This window comes from Chelonoidis abingdonii, chromosome 5, assembly GCF_003597395.2.
Source record: "Chelonoidis abingdonii isolate Lonesome George chromosome 5, CheloAbing_2.0, whole genome shotgun sequence".
Taxonomy (NCBI): Eukaryota; Metazoa; Chordata; order Testudines; family Testudinidae; genus Chelonoidis; species Chelonoidis abingdonii.
This window is the reverse complement of record NC_133773.1, coordinates 102,259,122-102,277,373: the sequence shown is the minus strand read 5'-3', so window position 1 is coordinate 102,277,373 and position 18,252 is coordinate 102,259,122. Positions and strand designations below refer to the sequence as shown.

General features: G+C 41.8%; 1 protein-coding gene across 1 annotated transcript in view; it reads right to left on the bottom strand.

Moving 5' to 3' along the window:
* Positions 1–18,252, bottom strand: part of RELL1 (RELT like 1) — a 48,799-nt gene that overhangs the window by 7,633 nt on the left and 22,914 nt on the right. The window contains exons 3-5 of the mRNA XM_075066752.1: positions 12,263–12,344; positions 8,928–9,167; positions 4,494–4,677 (exon numbers count right to left, since the gene is read on the bottom strand). Of these exons, the coding sequence (XP_074922853.1) occupies positions 4,497–4,677; positions 8,928–9,167; positions 12,263–12,344 (503 nt within the window). The 3' untranslated portion in view covers positions 4,494–4,496. The remainder of the gene's footprint in view (positions 1–4,493; positions 4,678–8,927; positions 9,168–12,262; positions 12,345–18,252) is intronic.

Here is an 18,252-nt window from a genome sequence, read left to right as displayed (position 1 = left end):
ACAATGTCCAAACATGCTAACCACAAATTTTAAACTCCTTAGAAAAAACTCCACAGGGCAACTGGAATTCAGTTGGAGGAGGAGAAAAGAGGACACTGACTACAGATACTGAACTGTCTACCAGTGAAGATTTTATCTTATTTATCCAATAGATTCCAATCCAAATGCAAGGTCTGAGCTTGCTATACTATCTGCAATATTTAGACTAGTTATGTTTATATTCTGCTTAAAACTTTTTATTATTTTCTCTTTTTTCTTATATGCTAAGTAAGCTTACACTTTCAAAATAAATGAAGTAGGTGGAACAGACTGCTATGCTGGGAATAAACTCTGGAAAGCTGATTTCTCACTTCCAGGAAGTTAGCTTTGACACTCAAGCCTAAGCTGGGCAACTGCAGGGCTAACTTCAAAAAAGTGCTGAGACTACGCTGGCTACAGGCAATTTGAGCAGAGGGAAAACTTCAAGGATATTAGGGCAACTGTTGGCAATATTGTGCAAAACTGCCCTAAAGCAAGAATGCCCCCAGCATATGGGAATCCTCAAGTGGCACCGCGATGCTGTAACAACTCCTACACCAGCCCAAACCCTGCAGCTGATGTCAGGGCACAGGGCTGCCTCTGCTATATCCCAGTGATCTTCAGCAGCCAGAAATGTCCCCTTCATGCTGTGTGGGCAGCTGGTGCATAGCTTTTAAGATGCTTTTGCGCCTCCCTGTCCTGCAACTGCATGAAGTCCTCTTTTACTGTAGCTGAGAATCAGAGTCAAAATTCTCTAGATGTGAATGTATTTCATCAACATATGTTTACTGGCTGCAGTCACAAAAACTCTGAACAGGTACCTATCTCTGTTCAGTTTCAATAAGTCAGGATATTTTCTTAAGAGAGAGTAAAAAGGAATATGTGGGTTACATTCCTGAAATGACTATTGCTTCAATTTTTTGAAACACAACTGTGAAATAGGATTTTGATTCAATTTATATTAGAACAGCTTTTTGCCAGAACAAACAGAAAAAAACAGGAGTTTTTAACTATGTTATGGAAAAGTGTTTTAGCCATCAGTCAAGACCTGATTATGGCCTAAAACAGATGATTTGCAAAACAGTTATGTCAGACTGTCATGAACTTTACAGAAGTTTTCACTGAGTCACTCCTCCACTACCCACATTATTTCTGTTTTCAATATAGAGCAACCACTTAAATCCTATGGGAGATTCTACAATACAAACAGGGTTGTCTTAGATGGACATTCAAAGTTTCTAACATTCCTAGAGTACAGTCTATTTTTAAATTTAAAAAAGATACAGTAAATTTTAGAGAGCAGCTTTTAGGTAATATGCAGCAATTACTGTTTTATTTAACAAACGGAGTCTTAAAACTATCAAGTTGTATGCTATCAAAAGATTAAAAATACACAAAACATGCTTGATGTATAGTTTCGTATAGGTTTGAAATAAGACTTTTTTACGGTAACCCTCCAAATGTACTAGAACTCAATTTTTACTTAAATGTTGTGTGTTGTTTTCTTGCTGCTTCATGATATACATTAGAAAGCCTGGATTTCTTCTTTATTTTTTATTTAAACAAAAACTTAAAAACTCTGCATGCACATTAGTGTGCCCAACCTTGTCTTATCCTGGAAGACTTTATGGAGACAGGAGAACCAGCGAAACAAGAGTCAGAGTTAAGAAACAGAGATGAGAACTGAGGGTTTGGTTAGACTAGGAAAAGGAGCCAAGGTTAGTCCCTAGTGTAGAATTAAGTTATCACCTCAGGTTAGCTGGCAGAAATAGACTCTAAAGGGAAGCAAAAAAAACCCACTTTTTAAAAATTAAAATAAAGAAGTGTTCAAGTTACCATTTTACCGCATAAATTTTTTTAACTGAAGTCCTTTGTAGGTCACTTTATCCCTCATTGCAGCAATAGCCATTAAAAAGCCAAGATCTACCAACACAAGCAGAGGCACCATTTCGCTCCGTTTCATACTGGAGGTCTGCTCGTGGCACACACCCTAGCCCCAGGCGGAGCTCTTATCTGCAGTTAATATGCAGCCAGGTCCTCTCCTTCAGGAACCAGGATTCTCTGGCTCCTGCAGTCAGTTTCCTCCACTGCGCTAGCTCACCCACCCCTCCTGCTCCTCTGTCTCCATTAATCAGCAGCTACTCTCTTCCAATGGGATGGAAGGATGGGGATTCAAACTGAGTCTGACAGCTTGGAAAATGAGGGACTTCCATAGCCTAGCCCACTGGGGCTAAACAACACCAGGACTGACACAGACAACTTAATGGGCCCAAGGCAAAGAGAAGAGGGCTGGCTCCTGGGAGGAGCCAGGCCTTTGGGAGTGGGGCAGGCAAGGAAGAAGTCAGTCAGGGTGGAATGGGGGAGCACTGGGTCCCCGGTGGTGGTGGGTGGCAGGAAGAAGCAGAGAGTCTCCAGTGGTGAGGATGGAGCAGAGGGAGCACAGAGTCCCCTGTGGTGATGGTGGGAAGGAGAGAGTGAGCACAGGGCCCCCAGTGGCAGGGGCAGAGGGTGCTGGATCCTGGGGTGGGGGTGGGGGAGCAGTGGAGAGGGAAAGAGGAGTCAATCTCCATGGCAAGGGAGGGGTGAGGGCACAGGGCTGTGTCCCGAGGGAGGAGGCAGTGAGGGGGAACAGTCCCCACAGCTGTACATATCTCTCTATCAGTGTTATAGAGGGCGAACAATTTACGGAGTTTACCCTCTTAAGCTTTACACAGGGTAAAATGGATTTATTTGGGGTTTGGACCCCATTGGGAGATGGGCATCTGAGTGTTAAAGACAGGAACACTTCTGTAAGCCACTTTCAGTTAAGTCTGCAGCTTTGGGGCACATGGTTCAAACCCTGAGTCTGTGTTGGAGAAGACAAGTGTGTCTGGTTCAACAAGATAAGGTGCTGGACTCCCAAGTTGGCAGGGAAAGCAGGGGCAGAAATAATCTTGGCACATCAGCTGGCAGTTCCCAAGGGGGTTTCAATGATCCAACCCATCACAGTCCCCTTCAGCTACTACCAGCAGGCATCTCAACAGCTGACCAAAGTCCTTAAATCAGGAGGAGACCCCCATTGTGCTAAGCACCATACAAACCATTAAGAAGGCCCAGTTCCTGTCTCCCAGATCTCAATCTAATCCTTATAATTCCATATGGCAGGCAGGCAAGTATTATTATTCCCATTTTACAGCAATGAGAACTGAGGTACACCATCTAAACACAGACTGGAACTTTAAAAACATATGTAGAAACTCTAAATAATAAACAAGACTCCGTTTTTTCTCAACTTTAAAATGTAGAGTTTTCTTGGTGTTTGGTTTTAAATATTCTCCTTTGAGAACTTCAACTCAATCACTGTAGTGTTTTTAAGAGCCTTCTGGAAAGTGAACAGCCTTTAAACAGAAGAGAAAGTGACCTGAAAATGTTAGTTTCACTCCCATTTAAAGTCAGTTTCTAGTCTATTATTATTTGTACCACCCTAACACCCCTAGAATCCCAGACAGGTGCGGTATAAACTCACGAGGCCTTGTCCTAGTAGGGTGTTTCCAAAAGTTAAATGATCGATTCCAATTTTGGGATTGGGAATATCTTGCTTTATTATCTCCTCATTGTTCTAAATTTAAATATAAACTTAAATGTGGCTTTAATTGGTGTTTGTATGTATTTTTTTTCTTTCTTTATATAGGAATTAGATACAGGGCTCCTGTCAGCTAATTTCTAAGTTATTATCTGGGGGGGGAGGTGTTCAGGTACCTAAGTAGCCCCTGAGATCACGGTTAAAGTTGCCTTCGACCCAAACCAAAATCTGAAATGGTGCTCCTAACAGGGTGTGTGCACCATATAGAGGTATCCAAGATTCCACGATTATGGTACCATCTGATACAAGAAGCAATAACTTCAGCACTTAAACTATAGGAAATAACAGGCATCTCAGATATTCCTGTGAGGCTGTGATCTGCAAGTCTTTTAACAACCACCATTATAAATAAGTTTGGTTCCATGCCCATTCAGCGCTTTGAGCCTCTGCTGACTGCCCAAGTATTTTCCAGTTAGTGCCAGTAGTGATAGTGTTTTTGTACTGAGCACATATTCCTCACCAGCACCTGGAATGAAATCAGGTAATTTACAGAGAAAATGAGTAATACAGATGTTCTTTTACACCTCTTCATTCTTTGGATTGTGGAAGCCACCATAAAAGATAAATGGATTTTATTTCAATGTAAACCTTAAATATAGAATATAAATAAATAATTGGGTAAGAGTCAGGCTGGTTAAGAATCTGGCTGGGTACTGTTAGTCTTGACAAATTAACTAAAATGTGGTAATAAAATTTGGATATGTATTTTCTCTTTGTGACATTTTATAATTAAATATGTTTAAATATGTGGCTATCCATATTCTACCTCTCAGCAAAAGAAATCAGTGAGAACATATCTAACCCTCTCACCAGATCCTACTTTCCATGTCAGTCTATAATCTTTAATACCAACCTATTATTCTGTGCCAGTTCTCCCTCTTGCTCCTTGTCTGACAGGTGTGGCAGGAACTTCTCTTGATCCATGTTTGACAGGTGTGGCAGGCACTTCTCCACTGACACCTTCAACACCATTAACAGACATCAAGCTTTTCCGTTCTTTGGATGTAGATTTGTGCTCTACTTTTGTGACTCTAAATCTGAAACAAGCAATACAAGAACCCACTTAGGTTAGCTTGGTTGGTTTTTCCTCCAGAAATCAGCTAATCAATCTTCAACGTCCCAATGAGGCAAGTATTATCCCAACTACATAGATGGAAAACAAGATATTTTAAAGTGGCTTTCCAAGAATACAGCAGGAGGGAAGTCTAAAGTTGGGAGTTCCTGTATTTGGACCATACCTACCTCTCTTGAAAAAAGAAAGAAGATCTCTAATTTTAAGAAAAAACTACACTATTGGTTGAGCAATCATGAATAGTCTAAAAGCCAAAAAAACTGAAACTAGAGGGAAAACTGCATCTTCTATATTTGATACTTACTGTAAAGAAAGTCAAGAGAAGGATGAGGATCTATCTGTAATTCTTGCTCTCTTCTTAGGCAATTGTGTTACTGGATCCACAGCTTTGTATTTCTACTCACACTATGAAGGGATTTTAAAAAATTCCACAGCACAAAATTCTAAAGCCACCTGGCTCTGAGGCAAAGTATAATTCATTAATATCCGTGACTAGATTAAAAAGAAACATATTAACCATATTAGCCCACACTGAGGTGAAATTCACTTAATTTTGCTTCTTAAGCATCTTCCATTTCCATCCCCTCAAAGAAAGCGTAAACACTTGGAGACATACAACGTCACAGATATCAGGGTCCACATGCAATCCAAGCACTAAATTGCAAATACTCATGTCAACATGCTATGCACATGAGCAGAAGAGAGGAAGAACCTGAGTCCAGGTCTTCTGCAGTTCCTATGATGGTGGAGGCATTCATCCATAAAAAAGATCCGATTATGAGGAAAAATTAGAGCTTGTAGACTTCCCCAGCTAAGAGTTATCTCTATCAGGATGTGGGGGGGGCGGGGTGGAATAATATGCACAAGTGTGCTGGAACCCTGAAGCCCTGAAGACTCAGTATAAACCTGAATGTTATTGAAGAATGGGGACTCATCAAGAATTTCATGATGACAGCAGATTAGCACAAGACGCAGGTCTTCAGGCCTCATTTTGTGCCTTTTGGGAGGTGGTACTTTAACCTCTAAACTCAGCAAGGAGACTGTGGCCAGCTCTACACTGCGACTTTAAATCGGTTTAATGGCCGATATACCGATTTAACGCTGTATCCGTTCACACGACGTCGTCATTAATATCGAGTTTAAACGGGCTCATTAAATTCGATTTCGGAACTCTCCCAAACGAGAGGAGAGAGTCAGCCGCTAAATTTCGTATTAGCGATAAACTCGGAATTAGGTTCATGTGGACGGAAATTCGACATTACATTGCGCCGCGAGGCGCATCCAGACGTGCACACTGACCGCTCTTGAAGCCAATCTGGTAACTCGGATGCACTTGGCGCAGGTTAAAACGAAAAAGTCCCGCGAACTCTTATGAATTATCATTCTGCTTGCAGTTGGGAAGGGAGCTCGTGATCAGCGCAGGCTTGCATGCAGTTTTGAAATCAGAAAAGAAGCTCTCCAGCGTAGACCGTAGAGGCCACGGAGTGATTCACTAGCAATGGATGCATACTATCACTTGATGGAGACAAATCTGTTTGTACTCATGCTCCGTTACATGAACACGAAATGCCAAAGTGTTTGAATAAAAAAAACTCCAGGATACACACGCTGCGGTGACAAGCGTAAACGGAAGCCAGAGACTCAAATGGACTCTCATGAGGAGGAGTAGATGAGGACTCACGCTCTCACAGTACCACAGACAGTCTCTGAAAATTATTTGCATTCTTGGCTGCTCCATGTCGTAGGTTCAAACACAGTGTCTGGCGTGGTTCAGGGGAACAGCTCTCAGTTTATTTCCCCCCACCACCACGTGAAAAAAAAAAGGGAAAGATTGCTGTGCAATGGTTTGCTCAATGCACTCCGCGAAAAAGGCGCAAAAGGGTTGTCTGCTGCCTTCACACAAGAGGGAGGGGAAGCGCTGACCCAACACACCCGGGCAGTGTTTTCTTGCCCCATCAGACACGTGCTGCTCAACACGGAAGTGGGACTATGGATACTGAGGAAAAGCTACCACAGTGCACCGCCCTGAAATCGAGGTAAGCTTTGGACCATGGACGCAAACAATGCGATTCGGATATCCCACTGTGACAGACGCTAAACCGATTTAATAGATACTGTTTGTATATCGTTTCAGCTAATTCGAAATAATCGTGCAGTGTATAGACGTCCACTGTGACTCGGATGGGAAAGCCCGAGGAGTCGTGATGTGCTAGGTGAAAAAGGGATGAGGAGCAAAGTGGACAAGAATAGGACCTTGGGAAAAGGCCAGGCTGTTGAGGACTATGGAGCAGAAGGGTCATGGGGTTGGTTGCATGGGGGGGGTGGAGGGGGGGCGCAGAATGGGCAGACAGGTGTTATCACTAGAGAACATGACTCCCCCTCAGGGGTTTCATTTCAATCTAAGATTCCCAAATCTTATCATTCCTTTGGTGTCAACAAATATCTGTGAAAGCCTCTGGTAAAGTGTCTCATTGCCCTCCACACAGAGGATGACAACAGTCACTTTGCTCAAATAGCAAAGTTCCATGTAGCAGACACTGATGATGACCCAGGTATGTCAATACGATGTCACATGATAGAATTTCTAAGTTTGCTTTTATAAAAACCAGCAGCATGAGCGCGCGTGCGCACACACACACACTAAAAGAACATGAAGGTTGTAAAGTCAAGCACTCAAAAGATAGGAAATGCCAGAATAAAGGTTTCTGTGCAGCCTTCATTCAGCCCTCTAATGTGTATGTTTTGTGATACAGTTTCTAATTACACACTAGATCTTGCCTCCGTCATACCCATTCACAATGCTGCTGCAAAGATAATTTCCTCTCCCACTGCTTTGACCTCTTTGCATCCCATCTCCCCTCTCTATGAATCCCTCCACAAGCTCCCCTTTCTCTCCAAGAAACATAAGCTACTTGCTTTCACTTTCACAGTCTTTCATAGCCTATCCCCACCCTATCAATTCTCATTCACTACCAAAGTGTTTGATCACACTTCAATCAGCCCACTGATCACTTGTTAAATTTTCAAATAAACATCTTAGTGCATTTTCCCATGCTGTCCCTTCACATCTCGGAGGAGCTCCATATAAAATATCTGCAAAACTAGCTCATCCTCCTCCTTCAAACTCTCCTTTTCCACAGGACCTACAAAAGCCCTGACAATGGTTAGGTTCATGGTGCACTGAGACCACTGCCTATCATGCTGACCAACGCTGTCTCATTGTTTCCTTGTACTTCCCCATCTATCATCTTTTGTCTTACACTAAGGGCTTGTCTACACTTACATTTTATAGCGCGCCAACTTGCTGGCTAAGGGGCGTGAAAAATCATCCCCGAGTGCAGCAAGTTTGAGCACTTTAAAAGCCTAGTGTGGACAGGCTCCCATCGCTCGGAGCCTTTCCCCTCATGGAGGTGGATTACCAGAAGCACTGGGAGAGCTCTCTCCCAGCACTCATGCGTGACCACACTCACCACTTCAAAGTGCTCCCGCAGCAGCACTTTGAAGTTTAAGGCTACGTCTACACTAGAGACTATGTCTACACTGCAAGTGTTACACAGCACACCAACAAAGGTGCAGCTACAGTGCTGTAGCATAGATGCTCACTACAGTGACAGAAGGGGGTTTTCCATCACTTGATAGGTGATAGCTAGCTTGACAGAAGAATTCTTCCATCTTGCATCTACAGAGGGGTTAGATCAACCTAACATCACCACACAGGGAATGAAAATGTTGATTGCCCAGAGCAATGTGGTTAGAATGACCTAAGTTTTAGGTGTAGACCAGGCCTTAGACTGCAAATTCCTTGGGGCAGGGGCTGTCTTTTTATTCTGCATTTGTACAGCATCTAGCATAATGGAGTCCTGGTCCATCACTAAGGCTCCAGACACTAATGGTAATACAAATTAATAATTAATAATTAAAATGGTTTAGCTTGCCAGTATACTTATCCGAATCCCAATTTAAAAAATTTGATCAAAAAGAGAACTAGTGAACTGACAAAGTTTAGATTTACAGGTCAGACATCTGATGTCTAGTGAAACAACACAATGCCTCGAAAGTTAATTACAGTATTGCAATTCAGAAAAATCCACGTGCTGGGTTGTGGCAAGAGTGGTTACAGAAATAGGTGATAGCACAATATAACTAATCTTACAGTGAGAGTCAGACGAGATAACATGTTAATAAAGCATGAAATAAAACAGAGGAGAGTCTTACCTTCCCACAGAAAGTACTGTAACTTCTCCTTGGCGGCTTTTTCTTGGTTCTTTAGATTTGTTGGTTGGCTTTAAAAGGTGCCATCTTTTGTGACTACAGCGACTACAAACACCCTTCTCTACTACTCCCCCAACTGTATGCAAGTGATGGCCACGACAGTTATGTTTTGATGGAGTATCACCTGGTGACAAAGGAGTGCCTGGACTTGTAGGACTGCCTGGAGTGGTAGGAGACACAGGGCTATTTTTAAAAACAAAACAACAAAAAATTAACTATGTTTAACTTTAATTGCATATAATAGTTCTTCTTAGAAATAGAGTTCTTTAAATAAACCATCCCACTTTATTCTCTGATCACATACCCTAGGGTTGTATTCAGCTAGTGTTAAAATTAGGTTGTTTTTCCCCCCACAGAAGGTAGTTTTAGCTGATAAAAAGATACTTTTCCACAGCAGACTAATGTCAATGATTTATTCCAGCCTTCCCCCATCCCTTTTACTAGAGCAGACCAGCAGACACCCCCCTCCAGCAAAAAAGGCAGTTTTGCAAATTCACACACACACACATGCACACCTTCGTTTTCTCTTGTGAAAAGTCAAAGAGAAGCCAAAACCATTTAGTTGTTCAAATTTTAAGTCAGCCACATACTCCTGCATCATCAGCAAAGATTATTTTGAAATTGGCCCATATTTGAAAATGGACATCTCTCAAGATTGTAAAGATATTTTCTTCAAAAAATTGCTCCAAGTAAAATAGGAGGTAAAATGAAGGAGAAAGAACAAAGTGTGTAAATAATGCATACAGAGGGCTGATTTACACACAGGCTTTGTACTACTATAATTATATTTGGTTAGAAAATGGTATAATTAAAAGTGGAACAACCCTCTTCAGCATGGATGCAGCTGTACCAGCCTAAACGTGTTTATATTGGTGTGGATATAGTTAAATATGTTTTATCAGTACAGGCACCAGCACCTTTAGAGACTGGTACAACTGCATTCACACTAAGGATATGTCTACACTGGCAAGTTCCTGCACAATAAGTTACACCACTTTTATTAAAGCGTTGGAATTAAACCGCTGTTGTGTATTCATACTGCGCTCCTTGTGATGGTGGAGCGCATCCATATTAGCAGCTCTTGCAATGGCAAAGAGAGCAGTCAGTGCACTGTGGTACTTATTCCATTGTGCAATTGGCAGCAGGGTGCTTTGGGAGGGGTTTGCAATGCCTCAGGGGGCAGACACAGCATCACATGATGCAGGTTTCCCAATCCCACTGTTCCATGGGCATCCTACTACATTGCCAGCTGCTTTTCAACTGAAAGGAGTGGGGGCAGAGGGTGAGACAGGGATAGTGTGTGTGTATAGAAGTGGGGAGAGACAGTGTGTTTTGGGGTACAGAGAGTGTGTCAGCATGCTGTCTTGTAAGTTGGGACAGTGGAAGGAAGCAACCAGGACTGAGACGGGGGAGGGGGAAACCCCCGACATCAGCGTCTGCCTCCCTCCCTGGGCTCTGCAAAGCAATCGCTCTCTCTCTCTCTCTCTCTCTCACACACACACCCCTCTGTGTTCAACAGCACAAGCATTCCACATTAATGGCTTGCTGTGTGTCCCGGAGCAGATCAGCACAGCATGCAAGGGCTGTCAGAAACGGAGCTTTAAAAGGGGAGGGGCGCATGTCTCCAGGGCAGCCAAGTTCAAAACAATGAGTAGAGCAGCCACTTGAGGGATTATGGGACACTTCCAGAGGCCAAATGATTGCTTTCCGCGCTGTAATGTGTTTACACTGCCAATACAGCACAGGACCCTCTGCGCTGTAAGGTTTACGACTCTTGTCGAGGTGGCTTTTTGGCAACGCTGCAACTGAGGAGTTTCACGCAACAAGTGACTTGGCGGTGTGTACCCTCGGTAGTTACACCACAGAAAGCTGCTTTACTGCACAGCAACTTGCCAGTGTAGATGAGGCTTAAGGAGGGTTGTTCCACTTTAACTATCTCATTTTCTAAAACATATATAGTTGTATCAGTAAATAAAACTGTGTATACCACCTCAAAGTATATGCACATTTACAACAGAACAAATATTCTAAGAAAAAAGAAAGATGTGCATTTTTTGAAGTCAAGTTTTGTACAAATCAAGCCTCTAGAAAGCTGCTCTCTGTTCCCCTCTCATCTTTCAGATCAGCCTCTAGGAATCTGGGTTAGTCCTCTAGCTCAGAGGTCAGCAAGCTTTCAGCAGTGGTGTGCCGAGTCTTAATTTATTCACTCTAATTTAAGGTTTCGCGTGCCATTAATGCCTTAACGTTTTTAGAAGGTCTCTTTCTATAAGTCTATAATATATAACTAAATTATTGTTGTATGTAAAGTAAATAAGGTTTTTTAAATGTTTAATTTTAAATGAAGTTTCTTAAATTAAAAGCAGAGCCCCCTGGACTGGAAGTCAGGACCCGGGCAGTGTGAATGCCACTGAAAATCAGCTTGTGTGCCGCCTTTGGCACGCGTGCCATAGGTTGCCTACCCCTGCTCTAGCTGTTAAGTGTTGGTTTAGGCCCTAGCCTTGTTTTAAAGAATTAAACAAGTGTGCAAAGGCACTATGAGTTACTGTCAATTTTCAGTCCTCAGTATGATAGATTTCTGCTGTAAATCTCAATGCATACACACAGAATTGAAAGTTCCTCAGAAAAGTTTCTCTCAGAAGAAAGAAAGGAAATCTTAGCGACTCAGAAAAATAAGACAATTAATTCAAAATATTTTCTTTTCAATCAAAGGCAAGAAGGAACAAAAGAATAGAAAAAGCTTGATTAGCAAAGTAAAGTAATTTGTGGGAATCCGTACTTTTTCTAATAAGAGATACAGATACTTTGTTTTTATGTAAAAGCAGCAAAGAATCCTGTGGCACCGTATAGACTAACAGACGTCTGTTAGTCTATAAGGTACCACAGGACTCTTTGCTGCTTTTACAGATCCAGACTAACACGGCTACCCCTCTGATACTTTGTTTTTATGAAATCAAATGTACATTTCCAGTTTTGATAAAAATGGATACTACATAAACTTACAGTAGTAGTGTTACAAGAATATATGCATTTTTTTTTATTTTTGTTTTTAAAAAGTAACTGCATCTTTGAAGTAGTATCCCTGTGATTAAGCTCCCAAATGACTGCTGTTGAACATTATTCAATCTAAACCTAGAGTGAACAAAACTTTCAGTTACCATAATAGCATTTAAAGGATTCAAATTTCACTGAGATTTCAGTTTTAATTAACACAGAATCATTGGCAGGGTACATCTTGACATGCAGAGAAAATATACACAGTTAAAATAGGAAGGCCCTACCTTTCAGGATCACACACACTGTTATCTGCCACCATGGCCTTTAACATATCAGCATTTGCTGCAAAAAGCATAAACAGACATTGTTATAAGAAATGTGTTGCTATGTCCTTGTATAATCAAAAAAGATAGTAAAACGTAAGCAAGCTGAAGATTCTAATTTTGACCCAGAACCCACTTAGCTAAAGTGCATTAACAGGAATCTCACAGCTGAACTGAAGAGTTCTGAATTTAGTTCCATCTAGACCAGAGAAGTCTGCATTATGGAATCTCCAAAACGCAAGATGCCAAAGGCATCAAGGTCCCTTCCAGTACTACAATTCTATGAAATGCCCATTTATTGAAATTTATGGGCGTTTATACTGAGAAGGTAAAGTTACTCTTGCTATAGAACACATATCTCAGTCCCAATGCAAAGCACATATATTACTGTCTATGTTATTAGAATGCTTGCCATTAATAACATGCATACAATCTATCAGTACTGATCACTCTGCCTAAAAAGCACCTCCAGGCCACAAATCAAAGATCAGTAGAGTTAATGAATATTTAATTATTTGGATGGATCTCAAATGAATCATTTCAGCCACTACTAACATAATGCTGCCTTTTGGTAAAATAAGCAGTTGTGTAACAGTACAGACTAGTACTACACAACCTCAAGTAAACTACTACGAATTATAGGCAGATGACACATTCAAAGCAACATATTGAGGGCCAGCTACTCCCAACCTGCACAAAAAAAATATTCCAATTATAAACAAGTTAATTCTGAACTGCCACCACATTCTCTCTTCAGGGTATTTATGAATGTACAGAAAGGCCTTCAACTGTGAAAAAGCCCAAGTTTCCGGAGCAAAATCTGGTCCCATTCCCTTATCTTCCAGGACATCCACATAGATACTAGCCTTTGTGTTACTTTTGGCATATTCCTAGAGCTGCACTGCTACTGGATCACTAGTTCAGCTATGCACTGCAGGTTGGAAGCCACAAAGGAGAAGTTAATGGTCTAAGGGACAGTCTTAACCTGTACATAAATTTACACTGGGAGAAACTACTAGAAGAGCAGTTCAACACAGAGCAGCTACTCCCTGATTAAGATCCCACAACTCTCTATAAACCCATGTAAACCCAACTGTTTGATATTGAAAAGAGCAGATTCCATCAATGTTACCGAGAAGAATGCTACACAGGCACCACTCTCACGTCTGCATAGCTGCTCAGAAGCATTCTTTTCCCCTTCCAAACATTTCTTTCTTTTTCCATTGTTTAGATACAACCATCACAAAGTAAACAGCAGTGTTGCTGTCCTGTTTTCCCTACTTCACTGAAAACCTTTGCCTCACTCACACATGTGCAGTACTCGGAACTTGCCCCTCCATTTCAAGCCATTCAATGTGATGGTAGTATTTAAATGCTCCCAAATAGGCTTTGACGTTACCATTAAGCAAACAAGCTAGTTCTTTTATCTTCTTTTAAAAATAAGAAAATTCAGCCTCTTGAAAAGACTGAAAAGTTAAAAAAAAAAAAATAGAAATGACAGGAAAAGCAAGTTTGCAGTTTTGCAGTTGTGTTGGTTCCAGGATATTAGACAAGATGGGTGAGATAATATCTTTTATCAGACCAACTTCTGTTGGTGAAAGAGACAAGTTAAAGTTCTGACATGAACCAACCTTTCAAAAGAAAAAAAAATAACTTTAGATAAGATGTGGAAAGTCTCATTCTAAAAAGCAATTTCAGAACATTAAGTGTGTGCAAACAAGAACATAAAAATGGCCATACTGGGTCAGACCAAAGGTCCATCGAGCCCAGTATCTGTCTACCGACAGTGGCCAATGCCAGATGCCCCAGAGGGAGCAAACCTAAGAGGCAATCTCTCCTGCCATCCATCTCCACCCTCTGACAAACAGAGGTGAGGGACACCATTCCTTATCTATCCCGGCTAATAGCCGTTAATGGACTTAACCTCCATGAATTTATCTAGTTTTCTCTTTTAAACGCGTGAATTGTCTGCCTTCAAACCTCTCAGCAAGGGTTCAGTACTGTTCTTGTGTGAAGAAGAATTCCTTATCTTGTTTTAACCTGCTGCCCAATTAATTTCATTGAGGCCAGTTCTTAAATTATGGGACAGTTAAGTAATATTTCCTTATTCATTTCACACACCCTCAGATTTTATAGACTTTATATCTCTCTAGTTCCCTCTTTCAAGTGAAGACAGGCTCTTTACCTCTCATATAGGAACCTAAATACATTTGTTCCATTTCTGAACAATTGTCTTAAGAGCCTGAATATAATACTATATTTAGAAGAATGAAGAACAACTACTGTAAATGACCAGTACATAAACGATAGTGATACCGTGGATTATATAAGGGCAAACAATATTCTCATCTTATATGCATCCTTTATAAGATTCCCAACACGATAAGAGTGTATTGGAATGACAGCCTTTTAATAATATACTATGGAAACTTCAAAAGCTACATAGTATCAACATGCGATCAGAGGATTCAATCTTAAGTAGAAGCATCTATTTTAAACTACCTTATTTCATAATGTAGTTGACGATCGCCCACAGTTTCTTTCGTTAATGTCATACCTTTATTCAATTTCTATGGGAAAAACAACAAATATTAATCATGTATTAGCCTCTAGAAATAATTTCTATGGTAAGTAAGGAAAAAATTCTCACGGAATAAATAATTAATATATATATATACCATCGAATGGTTTACATAGCACTTATCTTAATTTCCTGGGTTTAAACATGTGGAGGCGGCTGAATGGCCGGCGACTCTGAGCCTGCATGACCTTCTAGTCGGTACTATCATATTTGATGTAGCAGTGTGGAGCATGAGGGTCTTTTGCCAAGACCGCTATGGGAGTGGATACAACTGATTAACCCGTCTCTCGTATCGACAATGGGTTTGTCCGTATATAAGAGCCTGGCGATCTTAACACGCGCTTCAGTCGCTTCACCTGCTATCAATATGAGTAGATACATTAACTATATCACTGCCGGCTTGACGCTCGCGGCATTAACAAGGCTCCCCATGTGGGACAATGGAACACATAAGCTGACATTAAGTGTACTTGGAACACCATCCTGACGAGACAAGAGAACTGGATTAGGAATGCTATACACAGTAACTAATGAGGGAATATGAAATGTATTAGAACTATGATTGAAAAGACCTACTCCATTACTGGAGAAAAAGCTAGTTACCACCGCTTCAATAGTAAAGAGAACTCGCCTCACGTTGAATAGGACCAACCAATACATCCAGACTCAGAAGACCGGAAGAACAATGGACGTGCAGCCCACACTGAGCTGAAACTTCCTGCACCCCCCCCCCCATTGCAGAGCAAACATTTATAGCATAAATCATGAGAAACTACTCAGTCAATCCGGAGCCAATTCCAAGAGCTCGTGGGAGATCCTAGAATAGTATGTAGAGATCCTAACCTCATTATAATCTGGCTACCCCTAACTCAAAACCAGCAGGCAACTTTATATGCTACAGCCTCTTATCTGATGTGGTAACGATCAAAAAAAACAGATGTACTTACCCTGGAAATGAGTTGGGGATAATCAAGCGATCGGAGAGACTAATCACTGGTGGAACTACAGGAAGGTGTATCATTAAGAAAGCGCTACTGAAAAAAATGCAAGGCTGACTCCTTGAAGCCTAAATGCTTAAAAAAGCTCACAGCACTGATACCAGCTAAGGTATACATAGACGAAGCGGGCCAAAAGTAAATGCCCTGTTACCCAATAACCATTCAAGTTACTCCAACTGCGCAACAAACAACAACAGCGACCACCGCAGCGTGTAAGCTGCAAATGAAACAAGCACAGAATCTCCCAGAACAGAAACCATCACCATCACGGTGTTAGACATCCAGCGGGTCAAGAGAACCTAACGCTGGGACAGACTGGACCAACATATCAACCTACGCTAAAAACTAACAAGCAGTGCTGAACGCTAGCAGCACAGAGAACAGTGCTAGCACAGCTCCCAACGCTACAACAAAAAGGACAGTGCGACATGAAAACCCGCAGGCAACAAACATCCAATACGGCCAATTAACCTGCTCCCACAACGGGAAATCCTAATAGATAATAGGCTCACTACACCATATCCAGTACATGAGCACAGCCAAAGGCATTGGGAACAACAGAGGTCAAAAACAGTTGCTCATAGATAGCAGTCGCAAGACTCAAGTGTCTAGACAACCAATCTGACACACTGATAAGATACAGGAAGCTACGAATCATGCCCACACTGATCTTGAAGTTTGGGACACAATTAAAGCACATAAGACTTCCTCAAACTCATGGACTATGGAAGAAACACTGGAGTAACTCAAGGCAACTTGCACAAGTGCCTTCAAGTGCGCTACCAAGTGATGCACTGTCCGCTGCTGTTCTGAGGCTTAACCTCAAGCCAGATTATCACAAGACGGGATACATACAATTCAGGATGAACTACATCAGCCACCTCTACTGGATGAATAAGCTGTACGCTAAGATGAATGACATTGCCGCTTAATCCCCCTGAGCGGATTACATGAGATATGGGATGTCATTCGATTGAAGAAGTTGCCGGATGTTAGTGAAGAGGGAAGTAGCAAAGACACATGGAACATTATGAAGGAGGCAGGAAGCAGCAACATCCAAGATCACCAAAGGATAAGACAGTCTGAGAGCCAGCTCATGGGAAGACCAAGAATTCCCATCAACAAACGTCCTGCCGTCATCTATACCCTACGGTATAATGAGCTGCAAAGAGCATGGAGGCGCCATGTGAACCGACGTCTCCTCACCAATGCAACTGATTGACCCCAAGTCCAACCCACCGACTGTATACCGCGAAAGAAGCAGCGGGCTGGGTGCGTCAAAGCACACGTCCTACGAACCCTGAACATCAGGATACATTCAGTAGATGCCCAAAGATGAGCAGTGGAGAAGCTGAGCGCGCAATGGGAGAGACAAGCAGAATGAAGTCCATGCAGACAATAACCGAGATTTACCATCGAGCAGATAAGCTGAGTGGCTGACACTGGGAATACCTACAGCGAAAGGCTGGACTAAAGACAGAGAAGGCACTATATAGCCACGAGAAGGCATGAGCACCAGATACATGAAGCAGGGATTACCTACGTAGAGAGGACCCAGGTGCAGACTGTGCAGAGAATGCACCAAAAGTCACCAAACATAGTGGCAGGAGTAAGACTGCAGGAGGAACAGCATACACCTGAACGCACAACAAGTGGCTGGCATTGTGTACAGCAGATCTGCACAGCGTATGGGCTAGATCTCAGACCATGGGAGATTCACAAAGGTTGTGAAGAATAGCAGGCTAAGTTCATGTGCCGACTTCCAATCCAGACGACAGGCAGATAGGCCACATCACCAGGCTCGTCGATTAAACAAGGACAGAAGACAGCGGGTATAAATGCAAGTGCAAGTACAGCAACAGCGGAAGAAGGAATATGAAAGCTGACAGGTCCAGGGCCGACAAGAGAATAGAGAGATGTGAAAGTGCAAGCCAAAGTGTCCATGTGGTAAGGAGCACTCAGGGCTGTACTCTAAGTGGGTGAGTCTCCAACAATCCCAGAACACATCAGATCTCTTCAAGAAGAGTCAGTCGAGACACTAGATACTGCGCAGAACCCTCAAACTCCCAGCCTCTGTCAAGGGACCGAAGTTGACAAGACACATACCACCATAGGGTAGTGGAATTTATGATATTTTATATAATATAAATAATATTATATCACTGCCATATTAAAAATACAAAACACTTTTATTGATTTTGAAAATCTGAAGACATCTACCATTTTAGCAATATATCTTCACATAAAGATAGGCGGTTCTAAGTTCCATATTTATGTATTTCAAAGTCTATTCACTTTCTCCTCTCCTCCCTCAATTTTAGAGAGCATGAATATAAGTCTAGCAAAAATGGTTTGGATTAACTCCAATTGAA